Source organism: Rutilus rutilus (assembly GCF_951802725.1).
Source record: "Rutilus rutilus genome assembly, chromosome: 1".
Taxonomy (NCBI): domain Eukaryota; kingdom Metazoa; phylum Chordata; class Actinopteri; order Cypriniformes; family Leuciscidae; genus Rutilus; species Rutilus rutilus.
In genome coordinates this window covers 77,850,172-77,875,597 of record NC_140209.1, presented here as the reverse complement: position 1 = coordinate 77,875,597, position 25,426 = coordinate 77,850,172, and the positions used below count along the sequence as shown (strand labels likewise).

Here is a 25,426-nt window from a genome sequence, read left to right as displayed (position 1 = left end):
GATACAGGAAAAACGTACTTACCACAGTAGCTGGAGACAGAGAAGGAGAAGCTCAAACCTCATGCTCCGTTCGGATCTGAATTGTCGCGCCGAAAGACGTCACTCGCCTGAGACTGGGAGATCACGGAGGGCGGTCACCACTTTGTAAGCTCCAATCACCGGCCCAAAGACGGTGTCCAGTGTCTTGGTTCGAAGGGAATTCAGCGTGTATGTCTTTTCGGGCGCTTCTGGAAAAATCACTTTAATTTATTAAACAGTGGATTTCCAATTTTAATTCTGACTCCATGAATAATTTAATCTGACTCCAAATTTTAAGTGACTCTTTGTTTATTCCAATTGTCTATCTTAACAGCTGATCCGCAGATTAGTTGTGATTTAATTTAGACCAAGAATTATTCTAGGCATCTCATACTTTCAAATATTCGCTCATTACGGACCTAGTGTCACTTTGAGACGTCACGTCGCGACTGCGCGCTCACGATCACAAACTAGCCAGTCCTGAAATAGTCAGAGGGTGCAGTACAAATATTTTACCCCATGCGGCCGCACACTACAGACCCATAGGCATAATTTATATAATATTTGCAGCATACAACATGCTAAGTCAGGGAATAGTCAGAAATCAGAAGGTTTTTCTAAGATGTGCCCCATGGTCCATTCAAAGTGCCTTCAGTTTGATCTATTCTGGACAAAGTTTTGCGGAAACACCAGACTACACATTAATACTGGAAATAATGATTTCAGAAGAATGCAGAATAAATCAAGGTTAACATTTATTTTTGCCAGGCAGAATTAAACATCCAATAAAAAGAATTAAAAAGAATACATAATACACAACTGATCAGCATATAATAGAGACAACATTTAAAATGCAATATCAAAAATAGTTTCAAAGAGTCAGCATACCTGGCAATAGAGACACACAGCAACAGTGTGGGAAGTTCTGTTTACAGATGCTTCCTTGAGTGGTTTGCCAATTCCCTTTAAATACCCAAGTGGAATAAAAGAACAATAAACATCTAGCACCCAAATATTTATTCAGCTTTTGCTGGACCCTTTCTCGTGCCCAAGTGGTCACGCCTGAGTTTGGGGGATAAACACAAATGGTTATCTATTATCTTTATTGGGGCATCTTCCCACATCAGAAGAACAGGCATTGTTTTCTTTGTTCTGACTGTTCTGCTGCTGCGGGAATGAAACTTCTTTACCATTCGCACCAGAAGTATTTATTTTGACCTCTCATAAAACAACTGGAGACAGTAGGTGTGTGTGTTTTGCATGACTGAATGAGACCTGGGGGGAGAAGATAGTGTGAGGAGTCAGGACCCCAGCATGGGGGGAAGAGACGAGATTGGAGAAGTTGTGTTGTGCTCTCTGTCCCATAGATCTCTTCTTCAGATTAGTGAGTTTTATTGTTTTATTGCGGTTTAGGATTCTTGAATTCAGTCTTAGTAAAAGTCCATCCTTACAGTATTGACTTTGAAGTGCTACATATTGCAATACAATATCGTCACTATCTATAGCAACGCTCTCCCACAAATATTAAGCTATTGTAACTGCACTTATTTCCGTCGTTGGTATAAGTGGCAGTGGGTGGTTAAAGACAAGAAATGTGCAGTTTTCTACCATCTTGCCAATAACGTTTCTTTAGTCATTCGGCAGTTCTTGCAGCTTGAACCACTGCAGGAATTCCACCCTTACAGATGGTGCCGAAACCCAGGATCCCTTGCAGTGTGTTTTCTGAAATTCACTTTGATCAGAATGAGGAAATTTTTTCACAGTTAATTTTGTGAATGGATTAAAGCTGATCTTCTGACCATGGAATGGGTAAGTCTGTTTTCATTGTTTAATGGTATGATAGGAAATGTCTCCATTTGCATGAATTGAATGAAACAGAATTTAGAAGGTTTTGAATAGCTTTAATAGTCCCATTACTGTATAATTTGTAAATATTGTGTATATTCAGAACTCCTCGGGGATGGAAGGGAAAAAATCTGATAATAGTGATGTATTGTTTGCTTTATGGAGCAAAAAAGTTGAGCCTACCTTGAGTAAGTTCAAGAAAGAGTACATTGGAATTAAATGTCCAGATGAGGAAATGCTCCAATGGTGGGACACAATTGGCAAACATCAAAAGAAATCAAAACATGGTGAAATAATTGAGGCTTTAAACTTCATAAGTTTTACACGGCTACGTGAGTTAACAACGTGTCTATCTTCAAGTATAGATGCTAAATGTAAAGAAGTGCAATCTAAAAATGCAGAGGCAAAAAAGTCTGAGGCAAAGATTCAAGATCTTCAAACACAGCTAGATAAATTACTAGCTGAGCAGTTTGCCCTGACTGAAAAGTGTAAAAATCACAAAGAGACCATTGCAGATCTCAAGGCTAAGCTAAATGCTAAATTGTCTCCCAAAATGCTTAACAGCGATGGGACTAAGAAGCATGTTCACTTCTTAGAGGAGGTGACTTGCTCTGATGAATCTGAAACGTTTAGTTCAGAAAATGCATGTGTAACTGACCAAGAAAGTGTGCCTATTTCAGTTCTTAAGGTGATGCAACACCGTAATAGCGCAGAGTCATGTACCAGAACGCATGGTGTTCAGGCATTAGAGAGTCGTGAAAACCCTCAAACTCCAGGAGAACATAGCAAACATCCCTATGGTAAAGAAAGCAGGTTTTGCAGTTCCTGTCAGAAAATAGGCCATAAAGAGGGAAAATGCTGGTCACTGGGAAGGGGTAGACCTCCTCCTTATTTTCAGAAAAATAGTAAACCACTTTCTAAGAGCAAAAATCAGCGATCTGCACGCACAGGTAAAACTCTTAGTGAGTTAACTGCTTTGTTCATGCAAGGCCTTCAACTATTAACTTCACTTGCTAGTGGGTTGGTAGCCCAATAGCAACAAGTTAAATAGTTAAACATCCAAATTGCAATGATCCTGTTTGTATTTTCAAATGTGTAATTGTGCGTAACACATTGTGCTCATAGAACACACTTTATAGTTGTTTGTGCTACATGTGCACATAGGCTAATTAAGTTTATTCTTTAAAACACATGAATGCTTTACTGTAAGTGTTGTATGAAACACTTAGGTTAAAAGGTTGTAGATGCTAAGAATTCTAGGCCATGTATCTTGCGTAAACTGGAATAACTGTTTTACTGGAATTGCATAGCGATTTCAAGTTGCATGTGTGACTATGTTGAATTTGTTTGTCTCCTTAGTGGAAAACTCTGCTATTTTTCCATATAGCTGCAGTGAAACCACGTAAAGGAGCACAGAATTGTCATGTGGCCACAATGTTAATCACGATTTGCATTAACCATGAAAATGCTTTCCTCACAACAGGATTGAGTAACTCTGTACTTTGCACTTTTATCATGCTTCTCAACTGAAACATTGGTGTTGGAAGATTTTGAGCCAGAACACACCTCATACTCACAATCTCAGGCTGGCTCCCTGTTTCAACAACAGGACCAAATTTGCATCACAATTGTAAAACCTCCTCACGTTTGTTTTGGGGCATGATGAATTTACACATAGCCACAGGTAAATGCAGCCACCATTTGATCTCCACACAAAGTCAAATCTGCATCTATCTGATTCTGCCTCACAAAATTAATGCACACAATGTTATTTAAATCTTTACATCTAGACTGAATTATAACTGTGAATTACATCCAGTAATTGTTTTTTTTTTGTTTTTCTTTGGATTTACTTTATCACTTAAGTAATAATTTGTCTCACCAAGTTAAATTTTTAAATTGTATGTCAGTATTTCTCATTTTTACCCAAGTACAAATATTTGTATTCTCATTAATGCATTTGAAACATTTCTGAAATGTATTTGATTTCTACTTATTTGTATTTTGTCCATTTTACTTGCAACAATGTTTTGGACATTCATTCAATTGAATCTCTGTGTTTGGTTACACTGAATATTTTGCTGATACTCTTCATAGAATGGGGTTTTTAACCAGCATTTGTTGTTTTGTTGAAATGCAATTTATTTAAATGTTTCCAGAAACAGTGTAAGAGCTTGTTAGATCTTATTTTATTCTCCCTTGACCATATTTTTAAGTACATCAATTTAAGGGCTTTTTGCCAGAGACTAATTTTAATCTGACCATATCAAACCTCTGACCAATGTCAAATGCCATGTGTCTGCTTTTGCTGTTTGTTGTGCTATATGCTCTTTTAAGATAACAGGATCCCTGCAACCAAAGTTCACATCCTGTGACCCGTCTTATAAAGAAGAACCAGCGTTCCCAGAGTCAGTGCCTGTTCTTGTGCAGGTGTGAAGTGTTCGATGGATGATTTGCATATCTATGAACGGTGCAACACCATTTGTTGGAGCCCTCCTCATGCAGGGCTGAAGGAGAACAAAGACTGAACATTGACCAACTGAGATTGCAACAAGCCTGGACGAAAAGTCTGAAGATACAACTAAACGCAACAGAAAGCATGTCTTTATGGATTGTGTCACCTTTGGACTCCATGTGTGTGGCCAACGGTGCCAAGGGGGGAAATTGTAGGATTGAAAATAATCCAAAATATTTTAAATGAAAAAAGATATTTGCTTGACTGTTTTTCTACCCCCTCTTTCTACCACAATGACCATTTGGAGTTCCTAAGGCACAGAGGGGCTGATAGTGATCTCGGCTTGCAGGCCAAATGTTTGTACTTTGGGGGTAGATGAATTTCACACCTTTAGTACAGTGGTGGAAGTGTAATTATCTGATTGGTCAGTTTGAATGTCTCACATTTGGGTTTTAGTCACATGGTCAAGGAAAGGATAAAACAAGATTGAAACTGTTGCTCTGTCTCTTTGATGCTCTGGCTATTTTCTTCTCTGGGTCCCTTTCTTGGGGGCTCTCTTCTTTTCTCTCTCTCTCTCTCTCTCTCTCTCTCTCTCTCTCTCTCTCTCTCTCTCTCTCTCTCAGGTAACATTTTTCACATATGCTGGGTACATTTAATAATATAAGTTATCATCATTTCAAACATTTATTTTGTAACTATTTTAAGTGTAACCATAACCATATTTTGTCATTAAACCTTTTCAATTGCAACTAATGTACTAACTAGTTTTGTTTTGGTATTGACTTTGAAGTGCTACATATTGCAATACAATATCGTCACTATCTATAGCAACGCTCTCCCACAAATATTAAGCTATTGTAACTGCACTTATTTCCGTCGTTGGTATAAGTGGCAGTGGGTGGTTAAAGACAAGAAATGTGCAGTTTTCTACCATCTTGCCAATAACGTTTCTTTAGTCATTCGGCAGTTCTTGCAGCTTGAACCACTGCAGGAATTCCACCCTTACAAAATGTAGCCTACTATTTAAATCGATTGCTGGACATCGTGATGTTATTGTACATATATCTGATTTAGCATTGTAACAACCCCCACCCCACCCACTTTTTAAAACAAAGTTGCCACTGTCCATAGGCCTGCTCCCGTGTAGCTGGCCCGCCATCTACTGGCTAAAAAAAATATTGGCCCGCGGCCAAAGTTACTTGCCGACCCCTGCTCTAGGTGATGTGATGGGTTGACAGATATCACAAAAAGAGCAAAACAAGCCCCTTAAAAACGCTGTATAATAGGCAGACATGACAAAAATGTACAGGGGAACACATTTAAACATAACTAGTTGTAAGGGATCCACTGAAGGCAAGATTGAGAACCCAAGTGCAGCTTTATTTATAAATATAACAAGATCAAAACATAAAACAAAAGCATGACGTGGCATGAACTCAAAAACATGAACATGAACATGACGCTTACCAAGAGTGGTTACAGAGAAACAAAACTTGACGAAGACACATGGCAGACATGAGGGTTTAAATACACACAAGACTAATGACAAGACAGGGGACACCTGTGAACAATGAAACAATGAACCAATGACAACATGACACATCAGACAAGGGAACACATGGCATGATCACATGACTAACAGGGAATCACATGACAGACATGAAGCAAGACAAGAACAAAACATGACAGATCCCCCTCTAAGGGCGGCTCCCGACCAAAGCAATTCCAGGAGGGTGGGGGAGCAGGGGGACAGGACATGGGACGTGGCATGGCGTGGGTGGACCTGGCCGGCTATAAAGCTGGCAGGGTGGATCAGGCAGTTCAGGTGGACAAGGTGGGTCAGGTAGTTCAGGTGGACAGAGTGGACCAGGCAGTTCAGGTGGACAGGGTGGGCCAGGCAGTTCAGGTAGACAGGGTGGACCAGGCAGTTTAGGTGGACAGGGTGGACCAGGCAATTCAGGTGGACAGAGTGAACCAGGCAGTTCAGGTGGACAGGGTGGACCAGGCAGTTCAGGTGGACAGGGTGGACCAGACAGTTCAGGTGGACAGGGTGGACCAGGCAGTTCAGGTGGACAGGGTGGACCAGGCAGTTCAGGTGGACAGGGTGGACCAGGCAGTTCAGGTGGACAGAGTGAACCAGGCAGTTCAGGTGGACAGGGTGGACCAGGCAGTTCAGAGTGGACCAGGCAGTTCAGGTGGACAGAGTGGACCAGGCAGTTCAGGTGGACAGGGTGGACCAGGCAGTTCAGGTGGACAGGGTGGACCAGGCAGTTCAGGTGGACAGGGTGGACCAGGCAGTTCAGGTGGACAGGGTGGACCAGGCAGTTCAGGTGGACAGGGTGGACCAGGCAGTTCAGGTGGACAGAGTGAACCAGGCAGTTCAGGTGGACAGGGTGGACCAGGCAGTTCAGAGTGGACCAGGCAGTTCAGGTGGACAGAGTGGACCAGGCAGTTCAGGTGGACAGGGTGGACCAGGCAGTTCAGGTGGACAGGGTGGACCAGGCAGTTCAGGTGGACAGAGTGGACCAGGCAGTTCAGGTGGACAGAGTGAACCAGGCAGTTCAGGTGGACAGGGTGGACCAGGCAGTTCAGAGTGGACCAGGCAGTTCAGGTGGACAGAGTGGACCAGGCAGTTCAGGTGGACAGGGTGGACCAGGCAGTTCAGGTGGACAGGGTGGACCAGGCAGTTCAGGTGGACAGGGTGGACCAGGCAGTTCAGGTGGACAGGGTGGACCAGGCAGTTCAGGTGGACAGGGTGGACCAGGCAGTTCAGGTGGACAGAGTGGACCAGGCAGTTCAGGTGGACAGGGTGGGCCAGGCAGTTCAGGTGGACAGGGGGGACCAGGCAGTTCAGGTGGACAGAGTGGACCAGGCAGTTTAGGGGACCATATTGTATGAAGCCGCCAGGGTGGACCAGGCAGTTCAGGTGGACAGAGTGGACCAGGCAGTTCAGGTGGACAGAGTGGACCAGGCAGTTTAGGGGACCATATTGTATGAAGCCGCCAGGGGGGACCAGGCAGTTCAGGTGGACAGAGTGGACCAGGCAGTTTAGGGGACCATATTGTATGAAGCCGCCAGGGTGGACCAGGCAGTTCAGGGGACCATATTGTGTACATAAAGATATGAAGGAATCCGGCTTGTCCCATAGATGATCAGTTTGCTCTCTGGAAACGTGTTCAGTCTTTCCGCTATCAAATTACGCCATATAAATAGTGAATCCGCCATGGTGCAAGTGCAACTAGCTTTTAAAGGGAATGGGAAATGAGACTCTGATTGGTTTAACGCATGTAAATCCCAAAACACACCCATTACTCATTAAGAGAATAGAGACAACCCTTTTAGACCATGCGCCTGGCACGCCGACCATTTTCAAGTCAAGTCATCTTCATTTATATAGCACTTTTAACAATGTAGATTGTTCCAAAATGGCTTTACAGAGATACAAGGATAGTTTAAAGTAACAGAGATTGTTTTGGCTTTATAGCAGTTCTTGAATAAAGTTATTTTCCAGCTAAAGTTAATTTGATTGATTCACTTCCGTCGCAACGATCATTAATTATTAACTTAGGGGCCGCTAACACGACACCGTTTTAATAGGAAACTCTACACAGACTTTAAACGCAAAACCTGTGAGAACGCTGATGGCGTCTTTTTTTGTCATTATGTTTTTGATAACACAGATGCAACATGACTGATGAAAGTGATTAAGCATAAAGCACATAATATCTACATTTACCATTTATTACAGTACATTGAGGATTTATGCTGTGTGCTCAGTTTATTAAATGAGCTAATTTAATACAATTTATGAACATTGTGTCGATTTATATCAATGTGTGTGGAAAGAAGTTAAATTGAACATCAAATGCAGAAAACATACTCTCTGAAATAAGCTACATAAGATGCATGTAGTGTAAATTACAAATATAAATCCTACAAAGATAATCATATCCTTTATGAGTGACAGCTTTACCAGTTTAATTACAAGTGATGCTCTGTAAAAATATCAACCAGAGAGGATGATGGCTGAAATATCTTCAGAGTTAAGATGTGTTTAACTGTCTTTTTAAACCAGGGATAAAATAAAGCATAGATCAGTGGATTCAGACCTGAATTTGTGTACAAGACCCATGTCAAAACATTTATGGTTGTGGAAGAGATTACTGATATAGAACAGATATAGTATGGTATAAAGCAAAGCATATAAACTATCACAATGATTCCTAATGTCAGAGCAGCTTTACTCTCAGATTTCCTCCTCGATGAACCTTCCGTTACACATTTACCACCCTTCATCAGAGAGTTTATAACTTTCACTTGCTGATGTACTACATAGAAAATCCTCAAATATAAAGTTATGATAAGGGTACATGGAAAAATAAAAGACACGAACAGATCAGTGACAAACCAGGCAAATCCCCCCACAGGAAAACACTTTCCATAACACAAGTCTGTTCTGAGTGAAGTGTCAACATATTCATTATCAATTACAAGGATAGTGTTATAAGTTGAAAAACAACCCCAGCTCAGACAGATGGTTATTAAAGTTTTAGTTGTGGTTATTTTCTGTGGGTACAGTAAAGGGTGACACACAGCCACATAACGATCAACAGCAATTAAAACTAAATTACTGAGAGATCCTGAGAAAACCAATCCAAGGATTATTATAAACAGATCACAGAAAGTGTTTCCAAAGTACCAACACGTCTCAATCTGCCTAGAGCCCTCTATGGGTATAATAACTCCCATAAGCAGGTCGGCCACAGCCAGAGAGAGAATAATCAGGTTTGTTGGAGTGTGAAGCTTCTTGAAGTGAGAGATGGAGATGATCACCAGCAGGTTCAGAAACACAGTCCATGCTGACAGCAATGATACAAACACATACATGATATTGTATTCATATTTAGAGCGTTTTCCCTTGATACATGATGAGTTGACGGCAGGAAAGCAGTAAAGAGTCTCATGATCCTCTGTCTCATAGGCCATGAGTGAGTCTCCTGCTGTTAGGAGTTTGTTCTGCTCTCTTTCTTGTCTATAATTTATACAGTGTCTGGATCAGACGGCCCACCCATCTACTGCCCACTGATGATGTAACATTCAAATGTTTGTTTGTTTAGTATTTCCACATGAAAGCAAAGCACAGGTAGAACTGAGCTGAACACAGGTGTGGTGGTTTTTGCTTTAATCAGTAATCAGCCACTGTAGATCACCCTTCCTTTGAGCGGCTCCTGGAACTCATCTGAGGGGTCCCTTGGTGAGGTTAAGATGATTTCTGTGAATTAGGAATGGGGTCCAGAAATAGAAGGGTTATGTCATCCACTGGAACTCAAGAATGCTTGAGCTGTCCATAACCCTCCCAGTTTACCCTGTAAAATAACTATTGCAATGTAATAGGTGGGCAATAACTGTCCCGTATACAGAACACATTATCAAAAATGGTGAAATAATCTTTATACTGTGCAGTGAAAAAGCTATTGAATTGAACATATGTGTAATAAAAAGTTTCAGTTCCCAATGACATCCATTATATGGACAAAAAAATACAATAAAAGTCAGTGGGAAGCGAAACTGTCTGGTTACCCACATTCTACAAAATATCTCTTACCGGTTTGGTAAGACACGAGTGCGAGGGCTTTTTACAATACAGATGTCAGGGTTCTGTCACTTCTGTCTAGTCTATTTCTTGGTTTTGTAACGACTGGGCTATTGAATCATTCGTTCGTTTGGTCTGAATTAACAAATTCGGACTCTCTGTGTTTTCTAAGCACATCTTTTCCAAACACATCCTCTGCAAAGCTTACTAAAGCTTTTAACCTCCTGACTCCCAAATACAAATCATACGCCGGCTCCAGCTAGTCTGCAACAAATGGTCTTTCGCGACACTTTATTGCACCACAAAGAGATAACGGAACTCTCCATGTGACATTCCAGACACAGAGCATTCCATACACACGCCACACACACACAAACATCCTTTGGGTGTAACTTAGGATAGAAATATCCTTTTTAATATATGTACATTCCTATATGCATGTGTGATTAGTTTTGCCTTTAATAGAGGTGTGGTTTTCAAATGAGTAGTTTTGAATTCTAAGTGTTTATTGAAAGAATGTTCCCCAATATTGTCTTGTAACCCGACCTCGGACTAGGACATCATAAAGTTTCAGCAGCTCATCCAGCTCCTCTGCAAGAGAGATAACGGGGAGCGCAACATTCCAACACACACACACAAACGTTTCTTTACCCTCATCATCTAAGTCATTACTAAGATGTATTTGATAGGTTTGTGCGTTAGCCCTGTTATGCGATGGTTATGATTTTCTGATTTGTAACTTGGAAGTGTTTCTCCTAAGTAATGTTCTCAAATAGAATCATGGTCTTGTAACCTGACCCCCTGCTATAGGATAACACTTTACACCCCCCCCCGGGAGACTGAGAAGTCACCTAACACACACACATACATGAACTTTGAACATTAAACTAAGAATATAAGCATGTCATATTTCATATACTCCTGTGTGTTTCCCAGTTTATATTCACTTTGTTTATGACGTTTATTTGAAGGAACAAACTTTAAATGTGTGTAATTCTGCATATGAATGTAACTTTATGTTTCTTCTACCTTTACCTGCCATTCTTGGTCTCTCTTTAACCGTCTTGTTTTGACTGAACCACTCATACATAGGAGATTACAGTAAAATGTATTGTTCTATGTGTACAATCTTTCTGGGTAGAAATGACAAAATTTTATACCATCATAAACTATGCAAAGAAGTTCTTCTGACAAGACAAAAAAAAATCTTCCCGTCCGAGATGCTCTAAGATGATTGGTCCGCATACGCAGAGTAGGCGTGAACCCATCTTCTCCATAAGAGACTGACACCGAAGTTTCTCGGAGAGCACTTTTCCTGTGAGAGGTTTTCAAGATCCATGGCTCCTTCGGGAGCTTTTCTCCGTTTCTCTTTTATTTTTATTTAAGTCTTTTCTTTATTTTCGTCTTCGGACTCTCCCTACGTTCAGTGAAGCGAACGCAGCCGGTAGCTTCAACTCAAAGAAAAGAACTCTGTTGAAATTCCCGCGGCTCAGCTCCTCTTCCTTAAGGACGCACGCACGAGCACTCCGTCTGAGAGAACTTCCGGTTCCATGGCTTCTTCGGGAGCTCATCTCCGTTTTTCTTTCTTTACTAAGTTTTATTTTCATATTCGCCTCTCCCTCCACGAGGGAGATGAACTTTGAATTGTTTCGTTGGTAACTTCACGTTCAGTGAACCTTTAAATCTTCCTGCGAGTCCGCTCGCCCCAAAGACACGATGGAACATGCCCAGCTCTAAAAAGAACGACACACACGTCTTCTTTCCTCAGCAAATACAAAGAGAACCATACGCAAGTATTGATTTTGATTTGATTGATGTGGTTTCTTGTTGTCTCTCTTAAAGGTTACCTGGGCTGTGATTTGTGCCATATTGTGATCTCTCTCTGATCGCAGATTTCTCCCGCTCATCCTTTCTCACTCTTTCTCTCATTTTCTCATCCTCTTTTAATTAGTTTCGTTTGGTAATGTTTCGTCCGTTTGTTTTCTGTTGTAAATACATGTATTTACTCTGTGTGAATTGTAGTTCGATGTATTATTAGTTCAATTATTAACCCTCTGGGGACCAAGCTGTTTTTGGGGCCCTTGAGATGTTCTGACATGCTCTGACATTTGTGCTTTTTTCAGTTATTTATAAACATGTTAATGGCAAAGGTGTAAATTCACTCTATATAGCACAAACAGGCCTACCATAATATGCGAGCAACATGTATGTAGATGTTTGTATTTTTAAGAGAATAATGTTTATGCGTGGTTATTTAAAAAAATAAAAATGAAAGTTGCTGAAATAAGACCACAAAACTCATACAAAATATGTGCCCACAAGACTTTTGACTAATGGATGTTGTCTCTTCGAGTTCTAGCTTCAAAATTATGTGAAAATAGTCTTGCTTTATCGTTCACAAAAAAAATACATTGATTTAAATGGTGTAAAACAGGTTTTGCTTGGAAAGCCAATATGCGAGGGGGAGGAGTAGTTTACACCTTAGATTACCCAGTCCCACCCACTCTGCATAATGACTCTGCATAATTAGCCATTCATTCAGGTGTGACACTGACTGAGCCACAATGCAAGGACAAAATAGCCTATATATTTAGAAGAAGACTTATATTGACCATTTAAGATTTTGCTTACATCTATCTTGTAAATATGTTTTGCTATTTTATTAAAAAGGTTACAATTACAACAATAATTACAATTTCAGCAATATTTCTGCAAAAAAAGTACTCTTTCTTTGTAAAAAAAAAAAAAAAAGATTATAGGCCTACATTTTATCATATGTATTCATTAGTTTGAATATAGCCAACATTGGAACATCTTAGTCTATGACTTTATTTTTGACAAAATAGTATTTTATATATATGAGCAGAAAAGCTTATTTGATGTGACAGTATATTCTACAGTAAAAACTGTACCCAAATCTAGTCAACAAAATATTGTCTTTCATACTTCGCCTGACTGTAACGTTGTTTTTATGAAATATTAGGGCATAGCCTATAAATGTTAATTTGCAGTTTAATACGTTGCTTATACAAATACATTTTATTTCAACATATTTCAGTCGATTTTTACTCATCTCAGTAGGCTCTAGCAAAGCAGTTTATTCACACACAGACGCGCGATTCATATTTAGGCTAAACAGTCTTTACAAATATGTACCCTTCATTCATCTCACAGAAACGCGATTCATATTTAGGCTAAACAGTCTTTACAAATATGTACCCTTCATTCATCTCACAGAAACGCGATTCATATTTAGGCTAAACAGTCTTTACAAATATGTACCCTTCATTCATCTCACAGAAACGCGATTCATATTTAGGGTAAACAGTCTTTACAAATATGTACCCTTCATTCATCTCACAGAAACGCGATTCATATTTAGGCTAAACAGTCTTTACAAATATGTACCCTTCATTCATCTCACAGAAACGCGATTCATATTATAGAAACGCGATTCATCTTTTTGTTTACATAGGCCTACACTAACGTTATTCCATAACGTTATTCCACATTAACACTTGAGAAAGGATAACTTAGCCTACCTCACTCCTCAGCGGGATCTGCTCCTCATATCAGCACGGAAAATTTTCTCCATAAGGTAGGCTATATTATGCCTCTTTGTTTACAGTTGATGTGGGCGTTTCACAGACTGAAATGGTTCTCAGAATTTGCGTTTGAATAGCACGCGCTCTCCGGGGCGTGGTCAAATTACTGTGAATCATCTCGTAATGAGCTCGACTGGAGTCGCTCTCTTTTTATACAGATTACAGAAGCTGATAATATTTGTTTTTTATATAAATTACTTCATTTAAAAGCTGCGATCTCAAGCTTTATGCCCGTGGGTCTGTTTCCCTGTTTGACTGAATTTTCGCGGAGTTATAGATCATTTTCGAACACGTTTCAAATGGGAGTTTACTGACAGAGAGAAGGCAGAAATCGCATCATGTTAGTTTTTCTTTATTTGTCAAAAAGCAAAACACTTTATTTTTATTGTGAGTATACAGAAAAAAAATAGAAACTGAACAGGATCGATTGATGTATTACACGAAAATGAAAGATCAAAATTAACAGAGCATTTTGTGTTTATTTTTCATTGCTAAAAAAAAAAACGAGCAAAACGAGCGGGCGCGTTTTTGGTCCCCAGAGGGTTAAAATCAAATATATATTCCTGATTGCTTCTGTCTAAAATGCTCATATTACAAAGTCAATGATTTGTTGATCCTAGCTACAAGCGTTACGATTTGTTACTTTTCAGTAACCTAAATTTTCTAAGGACAGGAGAATAGTTTCACGGCCAGAAACTATTTTTTTCTGAAATTATAAGAAGTGATAACTTTATTGAGAAGTTGATAGGTTAATCTTACGGCGTGTAACACCTGGGGCCCGTTCTTCGTACGTTGCTTAAAACATCCAAGATCAAATGAGACATCCAAGATGATATCATCATGCTAATCATGATCTGGCTAACTCGGTTCTTCGAACACACTTGCCGGATATGATTAGTATAGCTGGATTGAGTTATCTGAGATAATTGCGCGTTCATGCGCTGGTTAAAAGGGGCTATGTATCGATAGTAGAAACATTGATCAGCAACGCTGCTATTGGCTGCTCAGCGTGGGCGTGGCCAAAGAGCGCGCACAGTTTTTCTCCTTAGCAGAGCAAGAACTAATAGTCAAAGTTTATTCGGAAATTTAATGTTTAATTAAAACGCCAGGGAACACCTCAAAGTCAGCAAAAGCCAGGAGAGAGGGCTGGCAAAAAGTAGCAGACAATTTAAATCCGTTAGAAGTGGCCATGTTAGATGTTTTTATCACTTATTAGCCTATATTTTTGTATTTTAATAATTGCATAATTACTTTGTGCATTGTAATGTCAGTCGCCACACTAGAACATGGGAACAAATAAAAGTGAAGTACAAAAATATTCTACATAATGGTAATTTTTAGTTATATTATAGTCTCTTTTATAAAAGGCACTGTTAAATAAATGGTTGTCTGATTATAAAAGCAACCAAGAAAAAGGCTGAGAAAAAAAAAAGATGGACCTTACTCTCCTACACTGTAAAATAATTTTTGCTGCATTAAATTAAGGCCATATAGTCATTTCAACTGTTAAATCTTGAGTGATGAATTGCTTTGACTTGTGAAAGTGAAAACTGATAAATTTATGTTAATGTAAAAATATGAACACTTGTATCTGTTCCCAAGAAATTGGTGGCTGAAATATGTGCAGTAAGTGGACATTTTCTAACTTTCCAAAATAAATAAAGTATAAGACTTTGTAATGTCCATTTGTTTCCATTGCACTGGACAGTGAATAAACCCTCTCAGATAACTGTCATATGGAGGAACTAGCCTACCTGCAAGTGCATAAATAACTTTACTTAATTTATACTTGTATGCTTTATGGCTGCAATACAAGTTGCAGGATTCCACATCTACAGAAAGGCCTACAGAAGAGTCAGCACACACAGAGGAGACATAGGCCTACAGGTGGGCAGTGTAAAACCAACTTTTCCTTTTTATTTGTTGCATGAGGCATGTGTCTAATATCTCTTGTTGCAGGCACTTGGCCACTGGCTTGTCTTTACAAAGAACAATTGAAATAAAACTCAAGGAACTAAGCATATTTATCTTTTATTAAACATTTAATGAAAAGTATTTTTTTTTTTTTTTTTTGGCAATGTTGTGTAATATGGCACATGCAGCAATGTCACAGGCCCTGTCAGGTGTGCAACCCTCAGACTTTTCAGACACTGACATCTTCCCTTTAGTTAGCCAAAGCTCATTTCATTGTGTGCCCTTGTCCTGGCTAGAGCTGCATTGTAACTGGTTTGGGTCAGGGAATGGGGTCATAAAACAGCTGTCTGCAGGAACATGTCATAATCACCTATGAAAAAATGCAGTTCTGTTAGGATCAGCGTAAGTGTATGTAATACCGTGAGCTTGATATTTAATTGTGGAACTTTTCTTACCACTTGCAAATAATGTGCATAAATGTGAATCTCTGAAAATTCTTAAGTCATGCACAGATCCTGGCCATTTTGCTTTCACATTTGTGATATGGAAGATTTTAGTCAATTGCCTTTTTTTTTTTTTTTGATATAATATTACTAATCTGGAATATTAAGAATCACAATAGTAACTGGGCTGCACATTTACATTGTGAACCCTCTTTCTGTTCACATAATCCCCTTCATTGAGGCCTTGATGGCAGTCTATAGCCTATAGTCTACCAATCACGTTAGTGAAGCCTGAGTGACATATACTGTAATCGGCATGGTCATGATTGCATGATCTTCATAAAAAAATGATAGCCTAAAAAAAAAAAACCTTTACAACATTGGGTCTTAAGTGGCTTGGAAATGCCACAAAAAAACCTAAAACTTTTTTAAACCTAAAAGCGCCAGGTAAACTCCGAATGACACGACAGACAGCACTTTCCATCAAGTTCTCCGCATCTCCAAGAGTGTAAAGGAAAGAGCCACTCGCAAATAATTTTAGGGCAATGCAAACAGTTTGTGCTGTAGTTAAAGCCCGACTCCGACAAGTCGAAAATAAATGTGCGTTTCCAACAAATTAATAATGTAAACGACAATCTCACGAGTCACGAGAAAAAATATATATCTCAGAAAGTGCACTTTCGCGCTGTGCTGGACTTCCCGTATCAGCTCCGCTTATAAAGCCGCAGTCTAATCCTGATAACATGAAATAAGCTGCTCCCGAGCAGGTTTAAGATTGCGCACCTGTTGCTATGACAGCAAGTCCAGGATGAGCGTCGAAGAACCAAACAATCCAAGATCATGCCAAATCGCCAACAATCAAATCCAGCTAACTGAGTTAGCGACGTACGAAGAACAGGCCCCTGATTTTAAAATAATGTTTTTGATGCTACATAATTAAGGGACCAGAGACTTTCTCATTTCAATGAGCCATGTGTATTACACCACAAATCAACATACAGTCAGTAACTTACAATGTACATATAGTTACGCAGTTGCATGGAAAAAATCAAACAGTTCAGTTCAGACTTTTGTAGCAGTGTCTTTGATTACTCAAGGTTCAGTCTTAAGTGACGTAGAGGCAAGATGAAATAGTACTTAAGTGCCTTGTTGATGAGGCCCCATCTGCCTGCAACCGACCTTCCCAATAACTGTCAGTCATGTGAACTGTAGTTTATAAAATGAACCATAGATGGCAAAAAGATGTTGTGGACAAAACGAGACAAAATGAGGCTTCCTGAACCACTGAGACCTCGCAGCCCATTGCTTCAGCCAAAGGTTCATTAATCGAAGCTTCATTCAGCATTGCTCACTAGTTCCATAAATCCCATCACATAGAGCCTCTTTCACCTAGATATCATCATATAGAGACTGTGTCTGTTCCCCGAATTTGGAAATCCGAAAAACGTCCAAACCCATCTAAGGTTAAAAATGTAATTGATGTTCAACAAATAAAAAACAGATATAATACGGATGAACAAATGCTAAAGCTTGGGTTGCTGAATATTCGATCCCTTACTCCAAAAGCACTCATTGTTAATGATATGATTCCAGATAATAACCTAGATGTGCTGTGTTTGACAGAAACCTGACTAAAACCAAACGATTACATTACTTTAAATGAGTCCACCCCGCAAGATTACTGTTATAAACATGAGCCTCGTCTGAAACGCAAAGGGGGAGGTGTTGCTGTAATTTATAGTAATATCTTCAGAATTACTGAGAAGTCTAGTTTTAAATATACTTCTTTTGAAGTGTTGATGCTTAATGTAACACTATCTAGTGTAAATGATAAATCACGTTTGAGATTTGTGCTGGCTACTGTATACAGGCCACCAGGGCACCATACAGACTTTATCAAAGAATTTGCGGACTTTCTATCAGAGTTAGTATTGACTGCAGATAAAGTACTAATTGTTGGTGATTTTAATATACACATCGATAATGAAAAAGATGCATTGGGTTTGGCATTTAAAGACATTGTAAACTCAATTGGAGTTAGTCAACACGTGTCAGGACCTACTCATCGTCGTAATCATACTCTAGATCTAATATTATCACATGGAATAGATGTTGATGCCGTTGAAATTCTGCAGCAGAGCGATGACATCTCAGATCATTATCTAGTCTCGTGTAAATTACATTTAGCCAAGGCTGCAAAGCCGACTCCGTGTTACAAATATGTTAGACCTATCACTTCTGCTACTAAAGATTGCTTTATTAATAATCTTCCTGATCAGTTTCATCATCTCAGCATCCCGGATAGCTCAGAAGAACTTGACATTGCAACAGAAACTTTTAACTCTCTCTTTTCCAGCACTTTTGACACGGTTGCTCTGTTGCACTTAAAGAAGATTAAAGAAAATAGTCCAACGCCGTGGTACAACGAGCACACTCGGGCCCTTAAGAGAGCAGCCAGAGAGATGGAGCGCAACTGGAAGAAAACAAAACTAGAGGTATTTCGCATTTCATGGAAGGAGAGCTCGATTGCTTACAGAGAGGCTTTAAAAGCTGCTAGATCTGCTTATTTGTCAACCCTATTAGAAGAAAATAAACATAATCCTAGGTATTTATTTGAAACAGTGGCTAAACTAACGAAAAAGAAAGCTTCAAGCACCGAAGTTTCCAAGCAGCACAGCAGTAATGACTTTATGAACGTCTTCACTATCACAAGATTGATAATATCAGGGACAAAATTATAACTATGCAACCGTCTACTACAGTATCGCATCAGGCAGTGCATTGTAGTCTCCCTGAGGAAAAATTTGATTCATTTATTGCTATAGGAGAGGAAGAATTTTGCAAACTCGTTAATTCATCTAAATCGACAACATGTATGTTAGACCCTATTCCGACTAAGCTATTGAAAGAGATGCTCCCAGAAGTCATAGATCCTCTTCTTAATATCATTAATTCGTCTTTGTCTCTAGGATATGTACCAAAAACCTTTAAGCTGGCTATGATTAAACCGCTTGTTAAAAAAACGCAACTTGATCCTACAGCATTAGTCAATTACAGGCCGATCTCGAATCTGCCTTTTCTGTCAAAGATACTAGAAAAGGCAGTATCCTCACAACTGTGTTCCTTTCTTGAAAGAAATGATATCTGTGAGGATTTTCAGTCCGGATTTAGACCGTACCATAGTACCGAGACAGCTCTCATTAGAGTCACAAATGATTTGCTCTTATCATCCGATCTCTATTAGTGTTACTCGATCTTAGTGCTGCATTTGACACCACTGACCACAACATTCATTTAAATAGACTCGAACATTATGTTGGCATTAGTGGAATTGCACTAGCATGGTTTAAATCATACTTATCTGACCGTTATCAGTTTGTAGCAGTAAATGAAGAGATGTCTCACCGATCACAAGTTCAGTATGGCGTACCACAGGGCTCAGTACTAGGACCGCTGCTGTTCACTCTGTACATGCTGCCATTAGGAGATATCATTAGGAAACATGGCATTAGTTTTCACTGTTATGCTGACGATACTCAGCTGTATATTTCTTCACAACCTAATGAAACTTACCAATTCACAAAATTAACGGAATGCATAGCGGATATAAAAAATTGGATGACTAGTAATTTCCTACTACTTAATTCTGAAAAAACAGAGATTCTAATTATTGGACAAAAAATGTCCTCACGTAATAACCTAGAATACTGTCTAACACTCGATGGCTGCTCTGTCAAGTCCTCGTCGTTGGTTAGGAACCTGGGTGTGCTCTTTGATACCAATCTTTCATTTGAAAGTCACGTGTCTAGTATCTGTAAAACCGCATTTTTCCATCTTAAAAATATATGTAAATTATGCCATATGCTCTCATTGACAAATGCGGAACAATTAGTCCATGAGTTCATGACCTCAAGGCTAGATTATTGTAATGCTCTACTGAGTATTTGCCCTGCATGCTTAATAAACAAACTACAGCTGGTCCAAAACGCAGCAGCTCAAGTTCTTACCAGAACCAGTAAGTATGACCATATTAGCCCGGTTCTGTCAACACTTCACTGGCTCCCTATTAAACATCGTATACATTTTTAAATATTGCTGATTACTTACAAAGCACTAAATGGTTTAGCTCCGCAGTACTTGAGCGAGCTCTTAACGCATTATAGTCCTTCATGTCTATTGCGATCTCAAAATTCCGGCCAGTTGATAATACCTAGAATATCAAAGTCGACTGCTGGCGGTAGATCCTTCTCCTATTTAGCACCAAAACTCTGGAACAGTCTTCTGTTGTGGCAAAAATTTCTTAAACATCATCATCACTGCGTAAGACACACACTGAATCCAATTGTCTTTTACAATTGTCTAAAGTATTTATTCTTGCAAGAATAGGCCCAGTTGCCCACACAGAAGTGACAAAGTACAATCTGTGAAGCAAGTGCGACAGTCAGGGAGGAGTGCAGAGCAGCCTTTATACCTTCTCTCAAGGTTACCTGCTTACAGGCTCTTATCTAAACAAGGGAAGGTTTCTCTGCTAGTGATCTAATGCTGCTGAGTTTATTCTTACAAACTCACAAGTTCTAAATTGGACGACCTCTGACCCTAGGGGTCCCTTTCAATCTGTCTCCCCCTGACGTCTCACCTGTCTCCCATTGTTTAAAAACACAAACACATTAGTCAACTAAAGTTGGCAGACCACGTACAGTCCAGCAAAGGGTCAGTTCAATGTCTTACTGGAAATAAATGAAAATCAACACTGTAAATCAATGAAAATCTAAATTTTCCATTACACTTCCTAACATTGTCCGGGAAGCAGACACACTCTGTCAGTTCAAAGCTAGATTAAAGACACATCTCTTTGACCTAGCATTCACATAATACATTATAGACTTCTATAATTCAGTGTTAGGCTGCATAGGTCACCCGGAACCGGGAACACTTCCCATAAATCCTGATGTACTCGTTACATCATAAGAAGAATGGCATCTACGCTAATTTTAGTGTCTTTGTTTATCCCGAGGATTTCCCGCAGCCTGCCGGATCCAGGCCGTATCCAGATCTGACGAAGGACCTTCGCCTGAACCCGATGACAACGCAGTGCTGAAGTGCCAACTAGTCTCTCCCTATGAAGGATCCCTTTACCACTCTACAGATAAAGCGTCGTCGGGAAAATTCGTTTCGCAAATTTACCAATTTACCAATACCAATAGCAAATTTTATTTTACAAAATAAAATAAAATTCTGTATCAAAATTTATAAGGAAACATCAGTACTTTGTTTAGGCTTGGTTTGTAGGGAATTCCTAACCTGCGCACATATATTCAAACGCACATAACTATAGAACCAGTTCTTAATGCGCATCTGAACGCCATCAGCGTTTATCACAGGTTAGCGTTTAAAGTCTGTGTAGAGAGAATGGTGTCGTCTTAGCGGCCCCTAATTTAATAACGAATGATTGTTGCGACGGAAGCGAATCAATCAAAACTAACTTTAGCTGGAAAATAACTTTATTAAAGAACCGCTATAAAGCCAAAACAATCTCTGTTACCTTAAATTATACGCTTATCTCTGTAAAGCTGCTTTGAAACAATCTACATTGTTAAAAGCGCTATATAAATGAAGATGACTTGACTTGACTTGACTTAAAGGGAATGGGAGATGAGACTCTGATTGGTTTAACGCATGTAAATCCCAAAACACACATTACTCATTAAAGTGTAAATTGCATGTTAAATTTTTCACGAAGATAATGTAATGTGTCCTAATTAAACATAAAGATAAGAACCGCCCACCATTGTTTTGTATGTTTTTTATACCAAAATGCTGAATATAATATGAAAAGTTGGTACATTTACAGTGGTTTTAAGCACTCCATCTTCCTTCCACTAGGCTGGGCGTGACGTCATAAGAGGGACTCCAAGCCTAGAGTTACCGTAACGGCAAGTAGGCTAGCAGTTATATTGGAGACCTAGCTAGCAAAAATGGTTAACTATTGTGTTTGTGCGGGATGTACGAATACATCAAAATTCACCTCCACGGCGTTCAGAGTTCGGTTGCTCGGCACTCTGTGTTTTTTGTTCATCTTTCGCTAACTGGACCCAGCCGCAGAAACACACTTGCCCTCCCGAGGGCTGCGCTCATCCGCCGTGAGCTCGGTCCGTCCAAAACGGCTTTCCTCGGCTTAATCCAGTTAAAGGCGCGTATCTCGCGACAGCTCCGTGTCGTTGCGGAGTTGCATTTTAGCGCTTACAATATCACGTTCTGTCAGCAGAGCCCGGCAAAGCGCCATTGTGCCAGTGCAGTGTGTGCATCTCTACAGCTCTGATTAGGACTACTGACACCATGTAAGTAAATAATGTCTTCAGTCGCTGTCCCTCCTTGCTATTCTACATGATGGCAAGATTTTAAAAAACGTTGGCTTGTTCCCTAATGTTATCAGTCTCCCAGTCGTTCTCCATAGTCAAGCCACAAACAGTAGGAATCTAGCAGAGTATGGTCGCTACTCCCTCTTATGATGTCATCACCCAGTAACTGTAAAAACACGCTATCTTTGAAGAAACCCCATTAAATGTCATTTTAACGCATTTTAAGACAGACATTTTTAAATATATACATATTGAGCACTTTAATTTACACATTAATTGGTTGAGGTGGTTAACCTGCAATTTACACTTTAAGAGAATAGGGACAACCCTTTTAGACCATGCGCCTGGCGCGCCGACCATTTTCCCATCGTTAAACTAGCAAAAGTGGATTCGGACGCCCTAAGTGCACTTGCACCTTGTGCTTTAGACCATGTGCTTAGATCATTAAAATAGGCCCTTTATCGCCCTTGATGTGAACAGGCCTTAACACTAATTCTTGTTGTAAAGTATAAATATGTGGTGTATAATAAACAGTTTGGCTGGAAAATCTAGCAGTATTTGTATTGTCGTGACACTTTGAGAGAATATCTATTTAATAATCTATTTTCTCTGTTGTGATAATGAGGGAAATGACAGATCTGATGTTATATTTCACTCCTACATTTGGTAGTACGACAGAGATGCCATCTGAGAGAGACATAAACAGGGAAGCATAGCTAAAATAAATTAAATATTTTTATTGTGTTTGCATAATGTTGTTAATAGATCATTAGTTCACCTAATGAAATTTGTCATTATGTCTCACATTATTCTATAGGTTTATCTTGAGATTTTTCTATGAATGCTTATTATAGAAATATACACCATATTCAACATATTAACAGTGCAAAATTTGGTAACACTTTATTTTACAGTGTCCTTGTTATATATCTGAAAAAGGTATTTACCATAGTAATAACAGTAAATGATGCATAATGACATGCAACTAACCCTAAACCAAACCTTAATGCTAGCCTAACCTTAAAGTGCATGTTGTTAATCAATAATCAGTACTTAAATATATAATTACACTGTAACAATGACACCGTAAAATAAAATGTAACCAAAAATGTTGTTGCATGTAATGTGTGTGTGTGTGTGTGTGTGTGTGTGTGTGTGTGTGTGTGCGCGCGCGTGTGTGTGTGTGTGTGTGTGTGTAAATGAATGAATACTGTATATACACAATCACCACAAATGTTGGGTGTCCATATTTTATGGGGACATAGACATAATGATTTTTATATTGCACAAACTTTATCCCCTGAACCTAACCCTTATCTCTAAACACAACCCTCACAGAAAACTTACATTTTCAAAAAAAAAACAACAACAACATAATTTAGTATAATTTATAACATGTTTTCTTCATGGGGGACCATAAAAAAAAAACGTTTCCACAAGGACAGACATTTCTGATATTACTACCTTTGTGGGGACGTTTAGGTTTATCAGGACACACACAAACTGTGATTTCTAATCCAGGAACCATGTTTGAGAACTTCGAGAGCCTTGGTGGAAGAGTGGGGTAACATCTCACAGTAAGAAAAGGCCAGTCTGCTTCAGTCCATGAGGATGATCTGTGGGACTTACAGCAGCTCCTGGCTACACCAGATATGACTGCTTATTTTCATATTGTTCAGGGACTCATTGTTCCTTAGTTAAATTGAACATCAAATGCAGAAAACATACTCTCTGAAATAAGCTACATACTAAGATACATGTAGTGTAAATTACAAATATAAATCCTACAAAGATAATCATATCCTTTATGAGTGACAGCTTTACCAGTTTAATTACATTTGATGCTCTGTAAAAATATCGACCAGAGAGGATGCTGGCAGAAATATCTTCAGAGTTAAGATGTGTTTAACTGTCTTTTTAAACCAGGGATAAAATAAAGCATAGATCAGTGGATTCAGACCTGAATTTGTGAACAAGAACCATGTCAAAACATTTATGGTTGTGGCAGAGATTAATGACATAGAACAGATATAGTATGGTATAAAGCAAAGCATATAAACTATCACAATGATTCCTAATGTCAGAGCAGCTTTACTCTCAGATTTCCTCCTCAATGAACCTTCCGTTACACATTTACCACCCTTCATCAGAGAGTTTATAACTTTCACTTGCTGATGTGCAACATAGAAAATCCTCAAATATAAAGTTATGATAAGGGTACATGGAAAAATAAAAGACACGAACAGATCAGTGACAAACCAGGCAAATCCCCCCACAAGAGAACACTCTCCATGACACATGTCTGTTCTGAGTGAAGTGTCAAAATATTCATTATCAATTACAAGGATAGTGTTATAAGTTGAAAAACAACCCCAGCTCAGACAGATGCTCACTAAAGTTTTAGTTGTGGTTATTTTCTGTGGGTACTGTAAAGGGTGACACACAGCCACATAACGATCAACAGCAATTAAAACTAAATTACTGAGAGATCCTGAGAAAACCAATCCAAGGATTATCATAAACAGTTCACAGAAAGTGTCTCCAAAGTACCAACACGTCTCAATCTGCCTAGAGCCCTCTATGGGTAAAAGAACTCCCATAAGCAGGTCTGCCACAGCCAGAGAGAGAATAATCAGGTTTGTTGGAGTGTGAAGCTTCTTGAAGTGAGAGATAGAGATGATCACCAGCAGGTTCAGAAACACAGTCCATGCTGACAGCAATGATACAAACACATACATGATATTGTATTCATATTTAGAGCGTTTTCCCTTGATACATGATGAGTTGACGGCAGGAAAGCAGTAAAGAGTCTCATGGTCCGCTGTCTCATAGGCCATGAGTGAGTCTCCTGCTGTTAGGAGTTTGTTCTGCTCTCTTTCTTGTCTATAATTTATACAGTGTCTGGATCAGACGGCCCACCCATCTACTGCCCACTGATGATGTAACATTCAAATGTTTGTTTGTTTAGTATTTCCACATGAAAGCAAAGCACAGGTGGAACTGAGCTGAACACAGGTGTGGTGGTTTTTGCTTTAATCAGTAATCAGCCACTGCAGATCACCCTTCCTTTGAGCGGCTCCTGGAACTCACCTGAGGGGTCCCTTGGTGAGGTTAAGATGATTTCTGTGAATTAGGAATGGGGTCCAGAAATAGAGGGGTTATGTCATCCACTGGAACTCAAGAATGCTTGAGCT

General features: G+C 39.4%; 2 protein-coding genes across 2 annotated transcripts; both read right to left on the bottom strand.

The window, feature by feature from the left end:
* Positions 1-8,299: 8,299 nt before the first annotated feature.
* Positions 8,300-9,401, bottom strand: LOC311297044 (trace amine-associated receptor 13c-like; the record flags this gene model as incomplete). Its single annotated transcript, XM_084419122.1, has 1 exon — positions 8,300-9,401. Exon 1 carries the CDS (start codon positions 9,302-9,304, stop codon positions 8,300-8,302), a length of 1,005 nt encoding a protein of 334 aa, XP_084275248.1. The 5' UTR covers positions 9,305-9,401.
* A 14,663-nt stretch (positions 9,402-24,064) lies between these two features.
* LOC311297062 (trace amine-associated receptor 13c-like) lies at positions 24,065-25,108 on the bottom strand (the record flags this gene model as incomplete). The annotated part of the gene is made up of 1 exon (XM_084419144.1): positions 24,065-25,108. Exon 1 carries the CDS (start codon positions 25,067-25,069, stop codon positions 24,065-24,067), a length of 1,005 nt encoding a protein of 334 aa, XP_084275270.1. The 5' UTR covers positions 25,070-25,108.
* Positions 25,109-25,426: the final 318 nt, after the last annotated feature.